The sequence below is a fragment of the Bombina bombina genome, chromosome 4 (genome assembly GCF_027579735.1).
Source record: "Bombina bombina isolate aBomBom1 chromosome 4, aBomBom1.pri, whole genome shotgun sequence".
In the NCBI taxonomy this organism is placed as follows: domain Eukaryota; kingdom Metazoa; phylum Chordata; class Amphibia; order Anura; family Bombinatoridae; genus Bombina; species Bombina bombina.
In genome coordinates this window covers 1,211,970,803-1,211,997,794 of record NC_069502.1, presented here as the reverse complement: position 1 = coordinate 1,211,997,794, position 26,992 = coordinate 1,211,970,803, and the positions used below count along the sequence as shown (strand labels likewise).

General features: G+C 44.1%; 1 protein-coding gene across 1 annotated transcript in view; it reads left to right on the top strand.

Annotated features, from left to right (window-relative positions):
* The window catches only part of MRPS18A (mitochondrial ribosomal protein S18A), a 71,108-nt gene that overhangs the window by 1,879 nt on the left and 42,237 nt on the right, over positions 1-26,992 (top strand). Inside the window, exon 2 of the mRNA XM_053712716.1 lies at positions 6,109-6,140. Within this exon, the coding sequence (XP_053568691.1) occupies positions 6,109-6,140 (32 nt within the window). The remainder of the gene's footprint in view (positions 1-6,108; positions 6,141-26,992) is intronic.

The following is a 26,992-nucleotide window of genomic DNA, read 5'->3' as shown; positions in this document are numbered from 1 at the left end:
CCCCTCCCTGCTGAGCCTCTTGCTCTATCTCCCCCCCCTGCTGAGCCTCTTGCTCTATCTCCCCCCCCTGCTGAGCCTCTTGCTCTATCTCCCCCCCCCTGCTGAGCCTCTTGCTCTATCTCCCCCCCCTGCTGAGCCTCTTGCTCTATCTCCCCCCCCTGCTGAGCCTCTTGCTCTATCTCCCCCCCCTGCTGAGCCTCTTGCTCTATCTCCCCCCCCTGCTGAGCCTCTTGCTCTATCTCCCCCCCCTGCTGAGCCTCTTGCTCTATCTCCCCCCCCTGCTGAGCCTCTTGCTCTATCTCCCCCCCCTGCTGAGCCTCTTGCTCTATCTCCCCCCCCTGCTGAGCCTCTTGCTCTATCTCCCCCCCCTGCTGAGCCTCTTGCTCTATCTCCCCCCCCTGCTGAGCCTCTTGCTCTATCTCCCCCCCCTGCTGAGCCTCTTGCTCTATCTCCCCCCCCTGCTGAGCCTCTTGCTCTATCTCCCCCCCCTGCTGAGCCTCTTGCTCTATCTCCCCCCCCTGCTGAGCCTCTTGCTCTATCTCCCCCCCCTGCTGAGCCTCTTGCTCTATCTCCCCCCCCTGCTGAGCCTCTTGCTCTATCTCCCCCCCCTGCTGAGCCTCTTGCTCTATCTCCCCCCCCTGCTGAGCCTCTTGCTCTATCTCCCCCCCCCTGCTGAGCCTCTTGCTCTATCTCCCCCCCCTGCTGAGCCTCTTGCTCTATCTCCCCCCCCCCTGCTGAGCCTCTTGCTCTATCTCCCCCCCCCCTGCTGAGCCTCTTGCTCTTTCTTCCCCCCCCCTGCTGAGCCTCTTGCTCTATCTCCCCCCCCCTGCTGAGCCTCTTGCTCTATCTCCCCCCCCCCTGCTGAGCCTCTTGCTCTATCTCCCCCCCCTGCTGAGCCTCTTGCTCTATCTCCCCCCCCTGCTGAGCCTCTTGCTCTATCTCCCCCCCCTGCTGAGCCTCTTGCTCTATCTCCCCCCCCTGCTGAGCCTCTTGCTCTATCTCCCCCCCCTGCTGAGCCTCTTGCTCTATCTCCCCCCCCTGCTGAGCCTCTTGCTCTATCTCCCCCCCCTGCTGAGCCTCTTGCTCTATCTCCCCCCCCTGCTGAGCCTCTTGCTCTATCTCCCCCCCCTGCTGAGCCTCTTGCTCTATCTCCCCCCCCTGCTGAGCCTCTTGCTCTATCTCCCCCCCCTGCTGAGCCTCTTGCTCTATCTCCCCCCCCTGCTGAGCCTCTTGCTCTATCTCCCCCCCCTGCTGAGCCTCTTGCTCTATCTCCCCCCCCTGCTGAGCCTCTTGCTCTATCTCCCCCCCCTGCTGAGCCTCTTGCTCTATCTCCCCCCCCTGCTGAGCCTCTTGCTCTATCTCCCCCCCCTGCTGAGCCTCTTGCTCTATCTCCCCCCCCTGCTGAGCCTCTTGCTCTATCTCCCCCCCCTGCTGAGCCTCTTGCTCTATCTCCCCCCCCTGCTGAGCCTCTTGCTCTATCTCCCCCCCCTGCTGAGCCTCTTGCTCTATCTCCCCCCCCTGCTGAGCCTCTTGCTCTATCTCCCCCCCCTGCTGAGCCTCTTGCTCTATCTCCCCCCCCTGCTGAGCCTCTTGCTCTATCTCCCCCCCCTGCTGAGCCTCTTGCTCTATCTCCCCCCCCTGCTGAGCCTCTTGCTCTATCTCCCCCCCCTGCTGAGCCTCTTGCTCTATCTCCCCCCCCTGCTGAGCCTCTTGCTCTATCTCCCCCCCCTGCTGAGCCTCTTGCTCTATCTCCCCCCCCTGCTGAGCCTCTTGCTCTATCTCCCCCCCCTGCTGAGCCTCTTGCTCTATCTCCCCCCCCTGCTGAGCCTCTTGCTCTATCTCCCCCCCCTGCTGAGCCTCTTGCTCTATCTCCCCCCCCTGCTGAGCCTCTTGCTCTATCTCCCCCCCCTGCTGAGCCTCTTGCTCTATCTCCCCCCCCTGCTGAGCCTCTTGCTCTATCTCCCCCCCCTGCTGAGCCTCTTGCTCTATCTCCCCCCCCTGCTGAGCCTCTTGCTCTATCTCCCCCCCCTGCTGAGCCTCTTGCTCTATCTCCCCCCCCCTGCTGAGCCTCTTGCTCTATCTCCCCCCCCCTGCTGAGCCTCTTGCTCTATCTCCCCCCCCTGCTGAGCCTCTTGCTCTATCTCCCCCCCCTGCTGAGCCTCTTGCTCTATCTCCCCCCCCTGCTGAGCCTCTTGCTCTATCTCCCCCCCCTGCTGAGCCTCTTGCTCTATCTCCCCCCCCCTGCTGAGCCTCTTGCTCTATCTCCCCCCCCTGCTGAGCCTCTTGCTCTATCTCCCCCCCCTGCTGAGCCTCTTGCTCTATCTCCCCCCCCCTGCTGAGCCTCTTGCTCTATCTCCCCCCCCCTGCTGAGCCTCTTGCTCTATCTCCCCCCCCCTGCTGAGCCTCTTGCTCTATCTCCCCCCCCCTGCTGAGCCTCTTGCTCTATCTCCCCCCCCTGCTGAGCCTCTTGCTCTATCTCCCCCCCCCTGCTGAGCCTCTTGCTCTATCTCCCCCCCCTGCTGAGCCTCTTGCTCTATCTCCCCCCCCTGCTGAGCCTCTTGCTCTATCTCCCCCCCCCTGCTGAGCCTCTTGCTCTATCTCCCCCCCCCTGCTGAGCCTCTTGCTCTATCTCCCCCCCCCTGCTGAGCCTCTTGCTCTATCTCCCCCCCCTGCTGAGCCTCTTGCTCTATCTCCCCCCCCCTGCTGAGCCTCTTGCTCTATCCCCCCCCCCCTGCTGAGCCTCTTGCTCTATCTCCCCCCCCCTGCTGAGCCTCTTGCTCTATCTCCCCCCCCCTGCTGAGCCTCTTGCTCTATCTCCCCCCCCTGCTGAGCCTCTTGCTCTATCTCCCCCCCCCTGCTGAGCCTCTTGCTCTATCTCCCCCCCCCTGCTGAGCCTCTTGCTCTATCTCCCCCCCCTGCTGAGCCTCTTGCTCTATCTCCCCCCCCCTGCTGAGCCTCTTGCTCTATCTCCCCCCCCTGCTGAGCCTCTTGCTCTATCTCCCCCCCCTGCTGAGCCTCTTGCTCTATCTCCCCCCCCCTGCTGAGCCTCTTGCTCTATCTCCCCCCCCTGCTGAGCCTCTTGCTCTATCTCCCCCCCCTGCTGTGCCTCTTGCTCTATCTCCCCCCCCCTGCTGTGCCTCTTGCTCTATCTCCCCCCCCTGCTGAGCCTCTTGCTCTATCTCCCCCCCCCTGCTGAGCCTCTTGCTCTATCTCCCCCCCCCTGCTGAGCCTCTTGCTCTATCTCCCCCCCCCCTGCTGAGCCTCTTGCTCTATCTCCCCCCCCCTGCTGAGCCTCTTGCTCTATCTCCCCCCCCCTGCTGAGCCTCTTGCTCTATCTCCCCCCCCCCTGCTGAGCCTCTTGCTCTATCTCCCCCCCCCTGCTGAGCCTCTTGCTCTATCTCCCCCCCCCCTGCTGAGCCTCTTGCTCTATCTCCCCCCCCCCTGCTGAGCCTCTTGCTCTATCTCCCCCCCCCCCTGCTGAGCCTCTTGCTCTATCTCCCCCCCCCCTGCTGAGCCTCTTGCTCTATCTCCCCCCCCCCTGCTGAGCCTCTTGCTCTATCTCCCCCCCCCTGCTGAGCCTCTTGCTCTATCTCCCCCCCCCTGCTGAGCCTCTTGCTCTATCTCCCCCCCCCTGCTGAGCCTCTTGCTCTATCTCCCCCCCCCTGCTGAGCCTCTTGCTCTATCTCCCCCCCCCTGCTGAGCCTCTTGCTCTATCTCCCCCCCCTGCTGAGCCTCTTGCTCTATCTCCCCCCCCCTGCTGAGCCTCTTGCTCTATCTCCCCCCCCCTGCTGAGCCTCTTGCTCTATCTCCCCCCCCCTGCTGAGCCTCTTGCTCTATCTCCCCCCCCTGCTGAGCCTCTTGCTCTATCTCCCCCCCCCTGCTGAGCCTCTTGCTCTATCTCCCCCCCCCCTGCTGAGCCTCTTGCTCTATCTCCCCCCCCCCTGCTGAGCCTCTTGCTCTATCTCCCCCCCCCCCTGCTGAGCCTCTTGCTCTATCTCCCCCCCCCCTGCTGAGCCTCTTGCTCTATCTCCCCCCCCCTGCTGAGCCTCTTGCTCTATCTCCCCCCCCCTGCTGAGCCTCTTGCTCTATCTCCCCCCCCCCTGCTGAGCCTCTTGCTCTATCTCCCCCCCCCCTGCTGAGCCTCTTGCTCTATCTCCCCCCCCCCTGCTGAGCCTCTTGCTCTATCTCCCCCCCCCCCTGCTGAGCCTCTTGCTCTATCTCCCCCCCCCTGCTGAGCCTCTTGCTCTATCTCCCCCCCCCCCCTGCTGAGCCTCTTGCTCTATCTCCCCCCCCCCCTGCTGAGCCTCTTGCTCTATCTCCCCCCCCCCCTGCTGAGCCTCTTGCTCTATCTCCCCCCCCCCCTGCTGAGCCTCTTGCTCTCTCCCCCCCCCCCCCCTGCTGAGCCTCTTGCTCTATCTCCCCCCCCCCCTGCTGAGCCTCTTGCTCTATCTCCCCCCCCCCTGCTGAGCCTCTTGCTCTATCTCCCCCCCCCCTGCTGAGCCTCTTGCTCTATCTCCCCCCCCCTGCTGAGCCTCTTGCTCTATCTCCCCCCCCCCCTGCTGAGCCTCTTGCTCTATCTCCCCCCCCCCCTGCTGAGCCTCTTGCTCTATCTCCCCCCCCCCCTGCTGAGCCTCTTGCTCTATCTCCCCCCCCCCCTGCTGAGCCTCTTGCTCTATCTCCCCCCCCCCCTGCTGAGCCTCTTGCTCTATCTCCCCCCCCCCTGCTGAGCCTCTTGCTCTATCTCCCCCCCCCTGCTGAGCCTCTTGCTCTATCTCCCCCCCCCTGCTGAGCCTCTTGCTCTATCTCCCCCCCCTGCTGAGCCCATTGCTCTTTCTCCCTCCCTGCTGAGCCCCTTGCTCTTCCTTCCCCCCCTCCCTGCTGAGCCCATTGCTCTTTCTCCCTCCCTGCTGAGCCCCTTGCTCTTCCTTCCCCCCCTCCCTGCTGAGCCCCTTGCTCTTCCTCCCCCCCCCTCCCTGCTGAGCCCCTTGCTCTTCCTCCCCCCCCCCTCCCTGCTGAGCCCCTTGCTCTTCCTTCCCCCCCTCCCTGCTGAGCCCCTTGCTCTTTCTTCCCCCCCCCCTCCCTGCTGAGCCCCTTGCTCTTTCTTCCCCCCCCTCCCTGCTGAGCCCCTTGTTCTTTCTTTCCCCCCCCTCCCCGCTGAGCCCCTTGCTCCTTTCTCCCCCCCCCTCCCCGCTCAGCCCCTTGCTCTTTCTTTCCCCCCCCTCCCCGCTCAGCCCCTTGCTCCTTTTCTTTCTCCCCCTCCCCGCTCAGCCCCTTGCTCCTTTTCTTTCTCCCCCTCCCCGCTGAGCCCCTTGCTCCTTTTCTTCCCCCCTCCCCGCTCAGCCCCTTGCTCCTTTTCTTTCCCCCCTCCCCGCTGAGCCCCTTGCTCCTTTTCTTCCCCCCCATCCCTGCTGAGCCCCTTGCTCTTTCTTCCCCCCCCCATCCCCGCTTAGCCCCTTGGTTTTTCTTCCCCCCCATCCCCGCTGAGCCCCTTGCTCTTTCTTCCCTCCCCCTCCCCGCTGAGCCCCTTGCTCCTTTTCTTCCCCCCCATCCCTGCTGAGCCCCTTGCTCTTTCTTCCCCCCCCATCCCCGCTTAGCCCCTTGGTTTTTCTTCCCCCCCATCCCCGCTGAGCCCCTTGCTCCTTTCTCCCCCCCCTCCCTGCTCAGCCCCTTGCTCCTTTCTTAGCCCCTTGCCCCTTGCTCTTTCTTCCCCCCCCTCCCTGCTGAGCCCCTTGCTTTTCCTAACCACACCTCACTGATCTCTTTGCCCTTCGCTGAGCTGTTTGCCTGTTTTATCTTTTCTCTGCCTTTGTCATGCCCTGAGCACCTCTCTGCCTTTTGCCCCTCCTGTGATCTTGTCTTGGCCATCTCTTCCACTTCCCTCCCCTATGCTCTTGGCTGCCCTTCATTCATTGCTACCTTCTTCCAACAAAATGACAAAGCATGGAACCACTTTGGATAACTGACTTTGGAACCCTAAAACAATGAGGTTTAAATAAACAAAAAATATTTTGTTTCCTTTTATTTTTTTCTGTAATAAGAAAAGTGTTTGTGATGTGACAAAGTAAGTGTCTAATTTCTCTGTTCTTTTTTTTTTATTTTTGTCCCCAGTGATTGAAGTGAAAGATGGAAAGACGACAGTGGTAAGTATCATTGCAGGTGCTTGTGTTTATGATGAAGATCTGTGGAAGGGGAGATTGTCCTTTGAAACATCACTATACTGTAATAAACTGTTTATAAATCCAGTGATTGTGGTTCTGTATCTATCACAGTATTGCAGTAAGTAATAACATTTTATAACAGTAAATAGCTATCGCTACTTATATTACACACTCAGACACACATTTTTGCCTCCTAAAGTTTTGGTTTGGTTTCTAGAATTTGGACACATTTTGTTAAGCACTGACCTTGCACATATCCCAGGTATATATGAATAAAATGAACAGTTAACACCTTGTAATTAGAAGACATGTTTATGTTTCATTAGAATTATTATTATTATTATACTTTGTTTATGAAGCGCCAACATATTCTGCAGCGCTGTCCATGGATACAATTCATTTAAATAAAACAATACAAGACTTGTAAGATACAGGACAAACTTTACAAACACATGCAGGAGGGATTGAGGGCCCTATTCCCATGGGAACTTACAATCTAGAAGGGTAGGAGGTTGAGAAACAGGAGGTGAGGACTGCAAGAGTGAGAAGGATGTTAATATAGAGTTAGATGAGGGAAATGTTAGGTAATTGAAATTAATTTGAGTTGGGTGGTAGGCTTCCCTGAACAGAAAAGTCTTCAGGGAATTTTTAAAGGAAGAAAGATTAGGGCAAAGCCTGACAGCACGAGGGAGAGTGTTCCAGAGGTAGGTGCTGCACGACAGAAGTCCTGCAGTCTAGCATGAGAAGAGGCGATAATTGCGGATGCAAGGAGCAGGTCATTGTTGGATCTTAGTGGAGGGGCTGGAGTATACTTGTTTATTAGAGAGGATAGGTAGAGGGGAGCGGAGTTGGTGAGCGCTTTGTATGTAAGAGTGAGAATTTTGAATTCAATTCTGCTGTGTATAGGGAGCCAATGAAGGGACTCGCAGAGAGGTGCAACAGATACAGATTGAAGGGAAAGGTGGATCAGCCTGGCAGAGGCATTTAGGATGAATTGAAGGGGGGAGAGGCGAGAAAGAGGAAGGCCAGCGAGTAGGTTATTGCAGTAGTCAAGTCGGGAGATAATAAGGGAGTGGATTATTTGCTTTGAGGTGTCAGCGCTCAGAAAAGAGCGAATTTTGAAAATATTGCGTAGATGGTTGTGGCAGGATGTAGAAAGCGATTGGATTTGGGGGACGAAGGATAGATTTGAGTCAAGTGTGACTCAGAGGCAGTGGACTTGGGGCGATGGGGAAATGGTGATGCCGTCAATGGTATAGAAGAGTCAGAAGTCGGCGTAGAGCTTGAGGGGGGGATAAAAAGGAGCTCAGTCTTGGACATGTTCATCTTTAGGTGATGAGAGGCCATCCAGGAAGACATTCCAGATAAGCAGTCGCTGACATGAGAAAGGACAGAGGGAGAGAGAACAGGGGTGGAGAGGAAGATCTGGGTGTCATCAGCATAGAGGTGATATTTGAAGCCATAACTGTTGATAAGTTTACCCAACAAAGAAGTATAGATGGAGAAGAGTAGAGGACCCAGAACAGATCCTTGAGGTACTCCAACAGACAGAGGCATAGGAGAGGAGTCGCCAGCAAATGACACAGAAAAAGACATGTGAGAAAGATAGGAGTGAATCCAGGAAAGAGCAGTGTCACAGAGGCCAAAAGAGCTAAGGGTCTGTAGGAGGAGGGGGTGGTCAACTGTGTCGAAGGCAGCTGAGAGGTCAAGTAATATGAGTATAGGGTAGTGGCCAATATTTTTAGCAGAGAGAAGATAGTTTGTAACCTTGGTAAGGGCAGTCTCTGAGTGTTTTGGGCGGAATCCGGATTGCAGTGGGTCAAGCAAGGAGTTGGCGGACAGGAAGTGGGTTAGGCGATTGTAAACTAGTTTCTCAAGGAGTTTTGATGTTAGTGGAAGCAGTGATATGGGGCGGTAGCTTTCAGGAGAATTAGGGTCTAGGGAGGGTTTTTTTGAGTATGGGAGTGACTTTTACGTGTTTGAAAGAAGATGGGAATGAGCCGGTAGAGAGAGAGGTTGAAGATGTGGGTAAGAGCAGGAGTGAGGGTGGAAGATAGTGAGGGTATTAGATTGGAAGGGATAGGGTTGAGTGGGCAGGTAGTGAGGTGTGAGGAAGATAGTAAGGACTTTCCAAAGCTGAGGCCGCTGCAGACGCGGAAGCGTCAGTGAGATCCGGGGGGTTGGCGGGGCAAACCAACATACACAGGCTACAGGGGAGCAAGCTGCCAGAAACGGCCGGTGGAGCCGTGTGAGCACACAGAAGAACGAAGTGAGGCAGCTGCTCTGTAAGGAGTGAGCGAATGAAGGGCTTCCAGAAAAAAAGGTAAAAGAAAAATCCTTTATTAGTACATTTTAAAAGTGCAGGCAGTACAGGGCAAACAAACTCCCTGACTAGTTTCGTGCTCTGTTGAGCACTTAATCATAGGGTGAGTTTGTTAGGTGTTCATAGCCCATTTAAAGGCACAGAACACCTGTATGCAATTACAAGTTAAAAGCTGCAAAAATTGTTAAAAGTAAATCAACATTCTACAAACACTATAAATTGTTGGTATAAGATGTAAACAAGTGTATTAACAATTAAATTCCCTAAAAAAATATATAATAAGTGACTGATGGAATAAATAAATGAAATAGCAAACAAACTAGCAAAAAAATAATAAATAAATAAATAAATGAATGGATAAAGTATTACAAGTGGGATCCAAAAGAGAGACATATATAGTACAACCTTTGTTGAAAAACACACCATTTTATATTGGAGTACAACTAGTGCTCCAATCAAAATAATTATTGTTATTATTATCATAGACCTATTACATATATTAAATTTGTTGTGAAACATGTTAGAAAATAAACGTGTTTACACAACTAATCTGTATTTACTTATAAACAAACACACATTAGTTTGGATCAGTATCAATCAGAACCCTAAGGGGCAAAAGTACATGCTGATGAATATATATCTATGCCAGACATGAAATACAATACAATACAAAATCCATGTATAGTCTAAACAAAACAAAAAAAACAAAAAAAAAAAAAAAAACCCATATAGGGGATAGATACATGGAGCCCATTTAGGGGATAGATAAAAGTAAGTATAAACATAGACATAAACATAATGGTCCATATAGGAGATAGATTAATCAACACAATAATAAGGTATGACAATAAAACAATATATCAAATTAAATTAAATTATTCTACAAAATAACTCATGTCCCATTCACGGTTTAAACCTAGTGGGGTGATAGTTCTCAACTTGTATATCCAATACAATTCTTGTTTCAGCAAAAGTTTATTCCTATCACCACCCCTAGGTGGAAACATGACACGGTCTATTACCTGGACTCTCATGTCAAAAACATTCGTCATATGTACCAAATTAAAATGTCTAGCTATCGCTGATTCTTTGACATATTCCTTGGTGTCCCTAACATGTTCCCTAACTCTGGATCTCAGTTCCCTACTGGTTTGCCCTGTGTATTGCAGGTTACAATATTTACATTCTAGGAGATAAACCACAAAGGTGGTTCTACAATTAGCGTAGAATTTGTGTTTAAATTCCTCCCCCGTCTGACTACTTCTAAATCCATTCCCAACCTGCACAAAACCACAAGTTATACAGGAACCATGGCCACATTTATAGGTTCCTTTCCTCCTAATCCAATCACTCCTGTCCGTGTTTTTGGAACAAATTAGACTAGGAGACAACTTGGATGACAAAGTAGGTGCCCTTTTGGGCACAAATTTGCATGAACCAATAATTGGTCTCAAGACATCGTCATTGTCCAATAGGTGTAGATTCTTCCTTAAGATAGAACATACCTGATAGTATTGTTTCGAGTATTCGGTTGAGAACACTACAGTATCATGTTTCATAGTGTCTTGTTTTCTAGTCCCTCTAATTAATTCCTGTTGGGTTTTTTGTCTCACCTCATGGTAGGCTTGTTCCAAAAGACTTCCATCATAGCCCCTAGTTTTTAAACGTTCCATAAGGGATTTCGCTTGTTTGTCAAAAAGACTATCTGAATTAGTGTTTCTCCGTAATCTCATAAGTTGACCCCTGGGAATAGACCATATCAAGTGCGGTGGGTGACATGATCCAGCATGCAGGATTGTATTCCCAGCTGTCAACTTACGATACGTGTCACTAATCACCTTGCCAGTTACAGTATTGCCATGCAAAGCAAGATCCAAGAAATTCACATCTGTCTCATACACATCCCCCACAAACCTAAGGTTAAACTCATTCTGACAAACATAATCGAGGAAGTCATTGTACACAAAAGGTTCCTTGACTATAAATATCAAGTCATCAATAAAACGCATATAGAAAACTATGTTTTCTTTGAAAGGATTGTCCTCAGTGTACAAATAGAGATCTTCCCATAGACCCACATACAGGTTTGCGAAAGAAGGGGCAAATTTAGCCCCCATTGCAGTTCCACAAACCTGTATGTGGAATTCTCTGTCAAACATGAAAAAATTATGTTTCAATAGAAACTCAATGACTTCACACAATACAAGCTTCACTTCCTCAGTGAATCTTGTATGTTTGTCAAAAAAGTACCTAATGGCCCGTATCCCCAAATGATGGGGTATACTAGAGTAAAGTGCAGTGGCGTCCACCACTACCCACTTAAACTCTTTTTCCCATTTAAGGTTTTTTAGCAATTGTAGGAGATGTGCAGAGTCCCGTAAATAACTTTTAAGACCCCTCACCAGGGGTTGCAAGATAGAGTCTATCCATTCTGAAGTCGGTTCAAGCAATGACCCAATCCCCGAGACAATAGGTCGTCCCGGAGGTTGGGTCAGGCTTTTGTGTGTCTTTGGTAAGTAATGGAAAATCGGAATCCGTGGATTCTCAGGAATCAAACCTTCCAACTGTTCCCTTGTGAGGAGTCCAATCGAAAGTATTTGTTCTAATAGTCTGACCAATTTGGCCTTAAATAAATGCATAGGGTTGGAATATATATTTTTTTAGGGAATTTAATTGTTAATACACTTGTTTACATCTTATACCAACAATTTATAGTGTTTGTAGAGTGTTGATTTACTTTTAACAATTTTTGCAGCTTTTAACTTGTAATTGCATACAGGTGTTCTGTGCCTTTAAATGGGCTATGAACACCTAACAAACTCACCCTATGATTAAGTGCTCAACAGAGCACGAAACTAGTCAGGGAGTTTGTTTGCCCTGTACTGCCTGCACTTTTAAAATGTACTAATAAAGGATTTTTCTTTTACCTTTTTTTCTGGAAGCCCTTCATTCGCTCACTCCTTACAGAGCAGCTGCCTCACTTCGTTCTTCCGAAGATAGTAAGGAAGAAACTTAATTCTCAGTGGCTGGATGGAAGATACAGAGGGTGGCAGAGGGAGTAATTGGGCCTGTTGTTGGAATATTGCAGGTTGGTGTTGGGATGTTGCTTCGGATAGTACGTGTTTTGTTTAAAAAGTAGTCTGCCAGGTCTTGAGCACTAAAGACAGATGGGGGTGGTGGAGCAGGTGGGTAGAGGAGAGAGTTAATAACATTAATCAAGTCTTAACATTTTTTTAAACAAATTAACAAATCATTTGCTGCTATTGGTTTTTAAATATCCAAACTCCACTCATCACTTGCCTCATTTGGAGGAGCCAGTCCTCGCTCTATTCTGCATACAAGGATAGTTTCGGTCATTAAGTTAGTTTAAAGTAAATTGTATAGCATTAGTTATCAGCTAAAGCCCATTAGGAAAATATATGTACTAGGGTTAGCATTAAGAAGTCAGCAGGGTGCATTTACAGCTCTAAGAACCCTTTGAGTGCTAAGCACTTTCCCACCTGGGTGCTAAGATTTTTTTTAATGTTTTTTTATTATTTTTTTAAAAAACAATTTTTTTTTAACTTTTTTTTTTTTTCAGACCCCCAAGACTTACACTGTTGGAAGGGTTACCTTTCCAATGGTGGGTCTTGGGGGTCTGTAGCTGCTTAGATGCCTGAGATACAGGCTTCTAAGCAGCATGTCCCCTGCTCCTATACTTAACATTGTTAAGTATAAATAAAGTTGTGCGGTGACGTCATCACGTTATTGCGCGTGACGTCACCACACAAAACGGGAAGGGAATATGTAACCATGGTATAAGGGAGGGAGAAGAGAATATGTAACCATGGTATAAGGGAGGGAGAAGGGAATATGTAACCATGGTATAAGGGAGGGAGAAGGGAATATGTAACCATGGTATAAGGGAGGTAGAAGGGAATATGTAACCATGGTATAAGGGAGGTAGAAGGGAATATGTAACCATGGTATAAGGGAGGGAGAAGGGAATATGTAACCATGGTATAAGGGAGGTAGAAGGGAATATGTAACCATGGTATAAGGGAGGGAGAAGGGAATATGTAACCATGTTATAAAGGAAGGAGAAGGGACTATGTAACCATGGTATAAGGGAGGGAGAAGGGAATATGTAACCATGGTATAAGGGAAGGAGAAGGGACTATGTAACCAAGGTATAAGGGAGGGAGAATGGACTATGTAACCATGGTATAAGGGAGGGAGAAGGGACTATGTAACCATGGTATAAGGGAGGGAGAAGGGACTATGTAACCATGGTATAAGGGAGGGAGAAGGGACTATGTAACCATGGTATAAGGGAAGGAGAAGGGAATATGTAACCATGGTATAAGGGAGGGAGAAGGGAATATGTAACCAAGGTATAAGGGAGGGAGAAGGGACTATGTAACCATGGTATAAGGGAAGGAGAAGGGAATATGTAACCAAGGTATAAGGGAGGGAGAAGGGACTATGTAACCATGGTATAAGGGAAGGAGAAGGGAATATGTAACCATGGTATAAGGGAGGGAGAAGGGACTATGTAACCATGGTATAAGGGAGGGAGAAGGGACTATGTAACCATGGTATAAGGGAGGGAGAAGGGACTATGTAACCATGGTATAAGGGAGGGAGAAGGGACTATGTAACCATGGTATAAGGGAAGGAGAAGGGAATATGTAACCATGGTATAAGGGAGGGAGAAGGGACTATGTAACCATGGTATAAGGGAGGGAGAAGGGACTATGTAACCATGGTATAAGGGAGGGAGAAGGGCATATGTAACCATGGTATAAGGGAAGGAGAAGGGAATATGTAACCATGGTATAAGGGAAGGAGAAGGGAATATGTAACCATGGTATAAGGGAGGGAGAAGGGACTATGTAACCATGGTATAAGGGAGGGAGAAGGGACTATGTAACCATGGTATAAGGGAAGGAGAAGGGAATATGTAACCATGGTATAAGGGAAGGAGAAGGGAATATGTAACCATGGTATAAGGGAGGGAGAAGGGAATATGTAACCATGGTATAAGGGAGGGAGAAGGGATTATGTAACCATGGTATAAGGGAGGGAGAAGGGCATATGTAACCATGGTATAATGGAGGGAGAAGGGAATATGTAACCATGGTATAAGGGAGGGAGAAGAGACTATGTAAGCACGTTATAAGGAAATGTGGCGGGACTATGTAACCATGTTTTTGTTCCAATACCTGCCCTGGGCACCGCAACCGCCTTGGGGGAACCTATACATGGGCCCCCTTTTTACATGGTTACATAATTTTGGACGCTAAACTCCACCTTTACCAAATACTGTATCTTCAAATAATATTTAATATGTAATGTAAATATAAACCAACTTTAGTAAAATAGTTTTAAAGGGACACTCAATCAAAATTAAACGTCATGATTCAGATAGAGCAAGCCATTTTAAACAACTTTCCAATTTACTTCCATTAACTAAATGTTATATTTAAACTTTTTGAGTCACCAGCTCCTACTGAGCATGTGCAAGAATAAGTGTGTATGCATTTGTGAATGGCTGATGGCTGTCACATGGTACAGGTGGAGTGGAAATAGACATAACTTTTAAAATTGTCACACAAAAAAATCTACTACTCGTGTGAAGTTCAGACTAACTGCTATTGCATTGCCTTGTTATCTTGCATTTGTTGATTATGAAAATCTACGGGGGGTTGACTGGCCCTTTTAAATCTACATAATTCTGTATTTAGCCTGGAGTCTGTCAAATTGGTGCAGTATCCGACAAATAAAAAGTACTTTATACATTATACTGGAAAGAAATGACAGCTAGATTTAATCATGGCGGCACCCATCGCTAGAGGCATGCAGTGACTAACCTCAATACTATGCTTATAAACGGCGTAATACACAGGAGCTGTGGTGGGGCTATTTTTTAGTTGCTTGGCCCTTATTCCGATTACACACACACTTTTTAACTTGAGGTACCCACACAAATTATACCTGCTTTTCATTCATCAATTCTTATATTAGTCTGCATTAATCAATTTATTATCTTTCAAAATGAATTCCTGAACGTCCACAAATTCAACCCGTATTTCAGTTTGTTTGTTTTTTACCGGTGGGTCACGTTTTTGAGTAATCCATTTGAAATGCCGGCCATTAGGCAGATGTCGTTTCACGTCATCCGCCCCTTTAGTAGTAAGCACATGCGCTATTGAAATTATCAGAAGATGCGAAAACACGCGCGCTTCCGTACTCATTTGGAAACAATGATCACCCATTAGCCGCATACGCAGTGGTTCGCAGCATCGCCTATTGGCGCATGCGCAGTTAGAGACTGCAGCATGAACTCGCAATTGAAAGACACAGGGACCGCTTAAGGCGGAAGTAGGGCATGGGAGGAGTCGTTCTCTAAGCGGTAGGGATTTTTAGATATCATTTTTATTAGAAACTATTTAAGTAATGTAAAAAAAACTTAGCGACTAGATTAGGGTTATATGGAGACGCTAGGTTGTATTGCTCAATCTCAAGCGTTACCTTCACTTTAAGTGCAAGCAAATGACATTTTTGTGTCCTTTTCTATGACGTAAATAGCAGCACGAGTCATTATTAAAAACCCAAACTTTGTTCTTCCAAATTTAGCATCCGTTCACCTTTCCATAACACCATAATCTATAGTATCTGAAAATCAGAAGATAAAGGGCCAGATTACAAGTGGAGTGCCAAATATTTGCTCTAATACCAGCGCATGCTTATGTGCGCTGGTATTACAAGTTGTCAGCAATGCAAATGCAAGCTGGAAAACATTGTGCTCACGAGAGCGAGCTTCCATAGGCTCCAATAGGAGCCTTGTTCTGATGCCGTCATACACGGCACGGAACCAAAGCACAGTGAAGGGGGTAAGTAGCGCAGCGATGGCAGCAAATTGTAAATATATATGTACAGTATATGCTTATATACATTTATATTTGTGTTAATATTAGTATATACTAATACATAAATATATATGTACAGTATATGCTTATATACATTTATATTTGTGTTAATATTAGTATATACTAATACATAAATATATATGTACAGTATATGCTTATATACATTTATATTTGTGTTAATATTAGTATATACTAATACATAAATATATATGTACAGTATATGCTTATATACATTTATATTTGTGTTAATATTAGTATATACTAATACATAAATATATATGTACAGTATATGCTTATATACATTTATATTTGTGTTAATATTTGTATATACTAATACATAAATATATATGTACAGTATATGCTTATATACATTTATATTTGTGTTAATATTTGTATATACTAATACATAAATATATATGTACAGTATATGCTTATATACATTTATATTTGTGTTAATATTAGTATATACTAATACATAAATATATATGTACAGTATATGCTTATATACATTTATATTTGTGTTAATATTAGTATATACTAATACATAAATATATATGTACAGTATATGCTTATATACATTTATATTTGTGTTAATATTAGTATATACTAATACATAAATATATATGTACAGTATATGCTTATATACATTTATATTTGTGTTAATATTAGTATATACTAATACATAAATATATATGTACAGTATATGCTTATATACATTTATATTTGTGTTAATATTTGTATATACTAATACATAAATATATATGTACAGTATATGCTTATATACATTTATATTTGTGTTAATATTTGTATATACTAATACATAAATATATATGTACAGTATATGCTTATATACATTTATATTTGTGTTAATATTAGTATATACTAATACATAAATATATATGTACAGTATATGATTATATACACATATATTTGTGTTAATATTAGTATATACTAATACATAAATATATATGTACAGTATATGCTTATATACATTTATATTTGTGTTAATATTAGTATATACTAATACATAAATATATATGTACAGTATATGCTTATATACACATATATTTGCATATACACATCAACATTTATATTTTGTGGATCTTCAAATTGCAATGTAACATCCAGGGGGGCTTAACTCCATACTGGATGTAAATCTTTTCTATTGAATTACATTAATAAAGGATATTTAATTTATTAAGTTAGAAATAAATGCATTTACAACTAATGTTTAAGACTTAAGATTTCAATAGGCACACTGCTATACAAGTTTGGCTATCTAATAAATGTGAACTTGAAGCCTTAGACAAAAATTTGCTAACATCAATGAATTACATTCAGATGTTTGCAACACATTAGTGCTTTAAATACTTGCAGGTTTGTGCTCTGATTCATGCCAGTGAACAAGGGCCGGGGGGAGCCCGAAAAAAAAGGTTTGGCTATCGGTCCTAACCTGCACTTTTGGATCCTTTTCCCACTGTTTTTATAGCTTCTATGTTTTTTTAAACAAGCTGTAATAAAGAAATAATTTTTTATATTTTACTACTGGAAGTACCTGTGATTTTTTGAGGTGGAGGTGCGGTACAATATGTAGTTGAGAGATATATATATATATTGTATTAATTTATTACATTCATATACATATATATTTACTGGCAACACATAGTTCCCATAGACCGTAATGTAAAGGCACTTTTCAGTGTCGTTTTTTTTTTTTTTTAACTCCCCAATCCCACCAACTTTACCCTCAAAATACTTCCTAGTGCAGTTTATTTTATTAAGATATAAAAATGCTTTATTTTTTAATAAAATACACTGCACTGCATTTTGGGGACATTCAGAGCACATTTATAAAAATGTAATGGCTGGTTAATTATCGCCCGCCCGCAAACCTGCAAATTTGCCCGTTTGTGGGCGCGTAACTGTAATCTAGCCCAAAATGTGTTATTTTTGGCACCATCTTGCAATTTATGCAGAAAATGAGTGTATAAAATATCTAAACGTACAATATTCTGTTTTTCCCGAGTGGTGGGTTAAGCCAGTTGACAATTTATTAATGTACCTACCTATTTCAACTCATTGTGCATGGTGAAAGATATTAGTTGTCCCAAAGGTCATCCTATATAGAATGTTACAAAATATCACATATTTTACATTCTACAGTTCTCCCATTTATTTGGATATTTTTATTAGTTCAGAGAAACATGGATCTATAAGCCCTAACATCAACAACACAAAACATTAGGCTAGTGGCTACTGCCAGGTTGTCATTGTTTTTATGATGATTACTTCATAGCTATTAGGACATGAAACACCTTACTTTTTCAAATGAGGGGTCTTGTGGTATATTTCTATGGTGAAAGGGTAATAAAGGCCTCTTAAAAATTGCTGAAACCCCTAAACTAGAACCAATGTTGCACGGTATTTGTCATTGCTATGACAATCATCTGGCAGCGTAGTGGGCACAGGACCACTCATTTAAAGAGCAGGATTGTTGGTTTTATATAATGAGTCTCACATTTGGCTATGTATTGTGGGAGACGATTTAGCGCATACCCAACCCACATGTAGTTCCATATGTCTATGGTTCTGTCAGGTGATCACTGATGTCGTTAGCAGACTCCCCTCTTTCAAATAAGGGATCACTTATCAAGTCTACCACAAACAGGAGGGGGGGTATTTGCTCTGTTAGAGCCCCCCTCTCTGTTTAAAGTGCTTTTTTTTTATGGCAATCGCCTACAACTTACAAGGGATGTAACCGCTCATTTGAAAGGGCAGACCCCCTCTTGTCACTTGTCCCTGTAAGTAGCTTGGGGACTGAGATACAAGATTGCAAAGCCCACTGCAGCCTCCTTTCCTTTCTGCAGTGCAGGGGGTCCCCAGGATCTGGATCGGAAGGGGGACACCCCAGGATGATGACACATTGTTCTCATCTGAATAGGGGAGTGGACAAAACAAAAATAAATACATTTAAAGAAAAAAAGTTAATTAGCAAGTAAAGTGAGCAGAACACTGTTAAAAAAAAAAAAGCCAAGTCTGGGCTAAGCATAAGGCTATTCTTCCTATTCATTAATGCTTTGGATAAGCATAAGGCTATTCTTCCTATTCATTAATGCTTTGGATAAGCATAAGGCTATTCTTTCTATTCATTAATGCTTTGGATAAGCATAAGGCTATTCTTCCTATTCATTAATGCTTTGGATAAGCATAAGGCTATTCTTCCTATTCATTAATGCTTTGGATAAGCATAAGGCTATTCTTCCTACTCATTAATGCATGGGATAAGCATAAGGCTATTCTTCCGACTAATGCCTGGGATAAGCATAAGGCTATTCTTCCTACTCATTAATGCCTGGGATAAGCATAAGGCTATTCTTCCAACTAATTAATGCCTGGGATCAGCATAAGGCTATTCTTTCAACTAATTAATGCCTGGGATAAGCATAAGGCTATCCTATGTACTGAGTAATGCCTAGGATAACCATAAGGCTATCCTACGTACTAATTAATATCTGGGATAAGCACAAGGCTATTATTGATACTAATTAATGCCTGGGATAAGCATATGGCTATTCTTCCTACTAATTTAATGCCTGGAATAAGCATAAGGCTATTCTTCCTACTAATTAATGTCTGAGATAAGCATAAGGCTATTCTATGTACTGAGTAATGCCTGGGATAACCATAAGTTTATCCTACATACTAATTTAATGCCTGGGATAAGCATAATGCTATCCTACGTACTAATTAATGCCTGGGATAAGCATAATGCTATCCTATGTACTAATTAATGCCTGGGATAAGCATAAGGCTATTCTTCCTACTAATTAATGCCTGGGATAAGTATAAGGCTAATCTTCCTACTAATTAATGCCTGAGATAAGCATAAGGCTATTCTACATTCTAATTAATGCCTGGGATAAGCATATGGCTATTCTTCCTACTAATTAATGCCTGGAATAAGCATAAGGCTATTCTTCCTACTAATTAATGTCTGAGATAAGCATAAGGCTATTCTATGTACTGAGTAATGCCTGGGATAACCATAAGTTTATCCTACATACTAATTTAATGCCTGAGATAAGCATAATGCTATCCTATGTACTAATTAATGCCTGGGATAAGCATAAGGCTATTCTTCCTACTAATTAATGCCTGGGATAAGCATAAGGCTATTCTTCCTACTAATTAATTCCTGGGATAAGCATAAGGCTATTCTTCCTACTAATTAATGCCTGGGATAAGCATAAGGCTATTCTTCCTACTCATTAATGCCTGGGATAAGCATAAGGCTATTCTTCCTACTAATTGATTCCTGGGATAAACAAAAGGCTATTCTTCCTACTCATTAATGCCTGGGATAAGTATAAGGCTATCCTTCGTACTAATTAATGCCTGGGATAAGCATAATGCTATCCTACATACTATTTAATGCCTGTGATATGCATATGGATATCCTACGTACTATTTAATGCCTGGGATATGCATATGGATATCCTACGTACTATTTAATGCCTGGGATATGCATATGGATATCCTACGTACTATTTAATGCCTGGGATGTGCATATGGATATCCTACGTACTATTTAATGCCTGGGATGTGCATATGGATATCCTACGTACTATTTAATGCCTGGGATGTGCATATGGATATCCTACGTACTATTTAATGCCTGGGATATGCATATGGATATCCTACGTACTATTTAATGCCTGGGATATGCATATGGATATCCTACGCACTATTTAATGCCTGGGATATGCATATGGATATCCTACGTACTATTTAATGCCTGGGATATGCATATGGATATCCTACGTACTATTTAATGCCTGGGATATGCATATGGATATCCTACGTACTATTTAATGCCTGGGATATGCATATGGATATCCTACGTACTATTTAATGCCTGGGATATGCATATGGATATCCTACGTACTATTTAATGCCTGGGATATGCATATGGATATCCTACGTACTATTTAATGCCTGGGATATGCATATGGATATCCTACGTACTATTTAATGCCTGGGATATGCATATGGATATCCTACGTACTATTTAATGCCTGGGATATGCATAAGGCTATTATAGTTACTAATTAATGCCTGGGATATGTATATGGCTATTATAGTTACTAATTAATGCCTGGGATATGCATAAGGCTATTATAGTTACTAATTAATGCCTGGGATAAGCTTAAGGCTATTATAGTTACTAATTAATGCCTGGGATAAGCTTAAGGCTATTATAGTTACTAATTAATGCCTGGGATAAGCTTAAAGTGAAGGTAAAGTTTATTAAATTCGAGTATATGAATGATTTATTTGACCATATAATAAGCTAATCGCTAACTTTATTTAATATATATTTTTATATTTTTAATGTATTTATATCTATATATTTCCCTACCGCGTCTAAGATATCTCCTCCCAACCTCTATTTCCGGATACTAGGTGCTGTGACGTATAGAGCGGTCCCACCCGCTCTATACGTAAGATCAGAAGCGTGTTACATTCAAAATGCGCATGCGCAAATTGACTATCAATCACTAATGCGCATGCGATAGTCGGCGAAACAGATTAAAAAAAAGGGGAACGCGCTTCTACTCAGAAATGAAGACTGTAGCGCATGAGCATAGCATCAAGTAGGCGGATGACGTGTGGTCACGGCCGCCTATCGGCCAGATTTTCAACTGGCTGATCGAAAAACGTGACCAGGATATTAAAAAAAAAAAAAAAAAAAAAAAACGGGTTGATTTTGCGAAGCTGAAAAAGGGGAACTAAAACCAAGATAACTGTATTTATAATAAATATTTAAAAAAATCATGAATGAAACTCCTATTTATTTGTAACATAGAATTTGATTGTGGATCAGCGTCAAGGTAACTTTACCTTCACTTTAAGGCTATCCTACGTACTAATTAATGCCTAGTGTACTCGTAAGGCTAGCCTATGCGCTACCTCAACTTTATAGGAAATATGGGCAGGATTACTAAATACAGTAAATTAGAATAATTGTCAAATACACAATAAAAGACGATGTATGATGTATATCACTTAACCCCTTAAGGACCAAGGCCATTTTTCAATTTCTTTCCCTTAAGGACCAGGGCTATTTTTACATTTCTGCGGTGTTTGTGTTTAGCTGTAATTTTCCTCTTACTCATTTACTGTACCCACACATATTATATACCGTTTTTCTCGCCACTAAATGGACTTTCTAAAAATACCATTATTTTTATCATATTTTATAATTTACTATTAAAAATATGAGGAAAAAATGGAAAAAAACACACTTTTTCTAAATTTGACCCCCAAAATCTGTTACATATCTACAACCACCAAAAAACACCCATGCTAAATAGTTTCTAAAATTTGTCCTGAGTTTAGAAATACCCAATGTTTACATCTTCTTTGCTTTATTTGCAAGTTATAGGGCAATAAGTACAAGTAGCACTTTGCTATTTCAAAACCACTTTTTTTCAAAATGAGCGCTAGTTACATTGGAACCCTGATATCTGTCAGGAATACCTAAATATCCCTTGACATGTATATATTTTTTTTTAGAAGACATCCCAAAGTATTGATCTAGGCCCATTTTGGTATATTTCATGCCACCATTTCACCGCCAAATGCGATCAAATAAAAATCTTTTTTCAATTTTTCACAAATTTTTTCACAAACTTTAGGTTTCTCACAGAAATTATTTACAAACAACTTGTGCAATTATGGCATAAATGTTTGTAAATGCTTGTCTGGCATCCCCTTTGTTCAGAAATAGCAGACTTATATGGCTTTGGCGTTGCTTTTTGGTAATTAGAAGGCTGCTAAATGCCACTGTGCACCACATGTGTTTAATGCCCAGCAGTGAAGGTGTTAATTAGGGAGCATGTAGGGAGCTTGTAGAGTTAATTTTAGCTTTAGTGTAGTGTAGTAGACAACCCAAAGTATTGATCTAGGCCCATTTTGGTATATTTAATGCCACCATTTCACCGCCAAATGCGATCAAATTAAAAAAAAACGTATTTTTTTCGCAATTTTAGGTTTCTCACTGAAATTATTTACAAACAGCTTGTGCAATTATGGCACAAATGGTTGTAAATGCTTCTCTGGTATCCCCTTTGTTCAGAAATAGCAGACATATATGGCTTTGGCTTTGCTTTCTGGTAATTAGAATGCCGCTAAATGCTGCTGCGCATCACACGTGTATTATGGCTAGCAGTGAAGGGGTTAATTAGGGATCTTGTAGGGAGCTTGCAGGGTTAATTTTAGCTTTAGTGTAGAGATCAGCCTCCCACCTTACACATCAGACCCCCTGATCCCTCCCAAACAGCTCTCTTCCCTCCCCCACCCCACAATTGTCCCCGCCATCTTAAGTACTGGCAGAAAGTCTGCCAGTACTAAAATAAAAGGTTTTTTTTTTTGGTTTTTTTTTGGAGCATATTTACATATGCTGCTGTGTAGGATCCCTCTTAGCCCCAAACCTCCCTGATCCCCCCCCCCCCCAAACAGCTCTCTAACCCTCCCCCTACATTTTTGGGAGCCATCTTGGGTACTGGCTGTCTGCCAGTACCCAGTTTACAAAAATGTATATTTTTTATATTTTCCCCACTTTTCTGTAGTGTAGCCCCCCCCCCCCCCAAGACTAAACCCCCACCCCCTCCCAGATCACTTCAATTAACATATTTATTCCCCCTCTCTACCTCTAAATACAACCACACTGTTCCATAGTGTAACGGTTCCCACCCGCTCCCTCCCCGTGCACGCGCCCGCCCGCCTCCCCTGTGCACGCGCGGGCGTCCGTGCGCGCCCCCCAGCAATGCCGCCCACGATCCCGCCCACCGGTAAGCAATCGATCGCCGCCCACCCGCCTCCCATGTCTGCTCCCACCCACCAACGATCGCGGCATCGATGTCCGGTGCAGAGAGGGCCACAGAGTGGCTCTCTCTGCATCGGATGGGGAAAAATTTTATTGCAGTGATGCCTCGATATCGAGGCATCACTACAATAACCGGAAAGCGGCTGGAAGCGATCAGGATCGCTTCCAGCCGCTTTCAACCCCAATGTCGTACAGGGTACGTCGCTGGTCTTTAAAGACCAGTTTGTGCAAGACGTACCCTGTACGACGCGTGTCGTTAAGGGGTTAATTTGAATGTATATTTTCTGGCAAATTTCAAAGTTAATTCAATACACCCCCCCGTAAACGACATTATTTTTAGTACCATACCCTATAATATATTCAAAGATTCAGAGATAATAGGGAAAATATGCAAACAATTTAAAGGACCAGTCAACACAGTAGATTTGCATAATCAATAAATGCAAGATAACAAGACAATGCAATAGCACTTACTCTGAACTTCAAATTAGTAGATTTTTTTTCTGACAATTTTTAAAATGTTATGTCTTTTCCACTCCCCCTGTACCATGTGACAGCCATTCACAAATGCATACACACTTATTCTTGTACATGCTCAGTAGGAGATGGTGACTCAAAAAATGTAAATATAAAAAGACTGTGCACATTTTGTTAATGGAAGTAAATTGGAAAGTTGTTTAAAATGGCATGCTCTATCTGAATAATGCAAGTTTAGTTTTGATTGAGTGTCCCTTTAAGTGTGCACCAAACATGCTGAAATACATAATATCTGCTAATAAATCTTGGATCCATTAGCTATATCATAGCCTACTATCATACTAGTTGTTAGCTATTATCAGTAAATATACCAATCAGATAACAATACATTTTAATATATTGTTCAACAAACGACACTAAAGAACAATTTACCTCAATATTGATATTATAACTTTATTCAAGTGATACTGATACTCTCTGAGCTCTATAACAATAATGGAGTTTTGGAAGTAACAGTACCTTCAGTGTAATATTGATAGAACTTGTATATAATATATTAGCTGTCACATTTATGTCATCCTCCGATTGGCAATTCCTATTATTTTGCTACCACACTAGGGATAATTAACATATCCAATTAGAGTCTGCATTAATTCAACTACCAGCACTAACCCCATAATAGTCAGATATTGAACTATTATTTATTACTGCTAACACTTTTTAAATATGTTCTAATAAAGATTTATATTGTTTAACTTATGTGACCTACCAAGTTCTCCTATACTAAACATACACAGAGCCTTAGGAGTGCTACCTAAGTATCCTTGTGTTCAATTCTTTATTGACTTTTAGTTAAACATCTCTTTCTATGTCAGATCATCCCTACGATTTATGTATGGTGTCACTGTGCAATAAATGCGTTTAAAACTGTTGTGATCATTTAAAGGAACATAAGACCTAACTGAGCAGCAATTTTTTACAACTTTCCATTTGACTTCTATTATCAAATTAGCTTTGATCTTTTGGCATCATTTGTTGAAAAGCATACCTATGTAGGCTCAGGAGCTGGGAGATAGCTGCTGATTGGTAATGGGACATGTACGCATCTTGTCATTGGTTCACTCAAGGTGTTCAGCTTCCTGTAGTGCTGCTTCTTCAACAAAGAATACCTAAGAAATTAGCCAAACTTGATAATAGAAGTGAATTGTAAAGTTGTTTAACTTTGTATGTTTTTTTAGCTTTCATATCCCTTTAATTATCTTGGGAATTAGAAGTGGTTTGAATTTGAGAGATGCATGAGAAGCCGTAAAGTGTCGTGAGAATTCTGACCATTGATTAACATCTAATTCTCTTCTGCTGCAAGCGGAGATCTTGATGTCCCTCCATACTGGGGCAATTAACAGTAGTCTAAACAGATACCACAGAAATCCTGTTGCCCCCCCCCCCCCCGTCTTGTATAGGAAGACAGGAACGTTTCACATTAAAACCCATCAAAGCTTAGCCACACTCCGCCAGACACATTTGAAGTTCGAAATGTGCTCAAAATTTACCGTCAAATAGGAAATGGATTCTTTGTCTGCATCTCCTGTTGACTGTTCCATGCTTTACAAGGAAACGGCCTTCATATCATTAACATTAGAGCATAGTGAGGAAACGACCAATTACTTGCTAGTGACTCACATGCTAAGCAGATGCTTCTCGTACTAAAACAAAGTAATACCAGCATTTATTTTTCTGTGTATTTTCCTTATTGCTAAAACATTCTCTCCTACCAGAGCAGCTGTGAATTTGTGTGTGTACTGCGGGTAAATTGTCATGATTCTCAGTGTCTCTGTGCTGTGTGGGTGGTCTAGTGCTATGGGGCACTGCACAGATTATACTTCCAGTCTGCTCTGACCGTGTAGCACACAGCTATGAGCAGAAGGCTTCATACCTGTTTAATGTTAATTACAAGAGTTCATTCTTGGAGAAAAAGTCTGATTGTACAGGGAGCAGCCAGTAACAGAAGTGCCTTATACAGGGAGCAGCCAGTAACAGAAGCGCCTTATACAGGGAGCTGCCAGTAACAGAAGCGCCTTATACAGGGAGCAGCCAGTAACAGAAGCGCCTTATACAGGGAGCAGCCAGTAACAGAAGCGCCTTATACAGGGAGCAGCCAGTAACAGAAGCGCCTTATACAGGGAGCAGCCAGTAACAGAAGCGCCTTATACAGGGAGCAGCCAGTAACAGAAGCGCCTTATACAGGGAGCAGCCAGTAACAGAAGCGCCTTATACAGGGAGCTGCCAGTAACAGAAGCGCCTTATACAGGGAGCAGCCAGTAACAGAAGCGCCTTATACAGGGAGCAGCCAGTAACAGAAGCGCCTTATACAGGGAGCTGCCAGTAACAGAAGCGCCTTATACAGGGAGCAGCCAGTAACAGAAGAGCCTTATACAGGGAGCAGCCAGTAACAGAAGAGCCTTATACAGGGAGCAGCCAGTAACAGAAGCGCCTTATACAGGGAGCTGCCAGTAACAGAAGCGCCTTATACAGGGAGCAGCCAGTAACAGAAGCGCCTTATACAGGGAGCTGCCAGTAACAGAAGCGCTTTATACAGGGAGCTGCCAGTAACAGAAGCGCCTTATACAGGGAGCAGCCAGTAACAGAAGCGCCTTATACAGGGAGCAGCCAGTAACAGAAGCGCCTTATACAGGGAGCAGCCAGTAACAGAAGCGCCTTATACAGGGAGCAGCCAGTAACAGAAGCGCCTTATACAGGGAGCAGCCAGTAACAGAAGCGCCTTATACAGGGAGCAGCCAGTAACAGAAGCGCCTTATACAGGGAGCAGCCAGTAACAGAAGCGCCTTATACAGGGAGCAGCCAGTAACAGAAGCGCCTTATACAGGGAGCAGCCAGTAACAGAAGCGCCTTATACAGGGAGCAGCCAGTAACAGAAGCGCCTTATACAGGGAGCAGCCAGTAACAGAAGCGCCTTATACAGGGAGCTGCCAGTAACAGAAGCGCCTTATACAGGGAGCTGCCAGTAACAGAAGCGCCTTATACAGGGAGCTGCCAGTAACAGAAGCGCCTTATACAGGGAGCTGCCAGTAACAGAAGCGCCTTATACAGGGAGCAGCCAGTAACAGAAGCGCCTTATACAGGGAGCAGCCAGTAACAGAAGCGCCTTATACAGGGAGCAGCCAGTAACAGAAGCGCCTTATACAGGGAGCAGCCAGTAACAGAAGCGCCTTATACA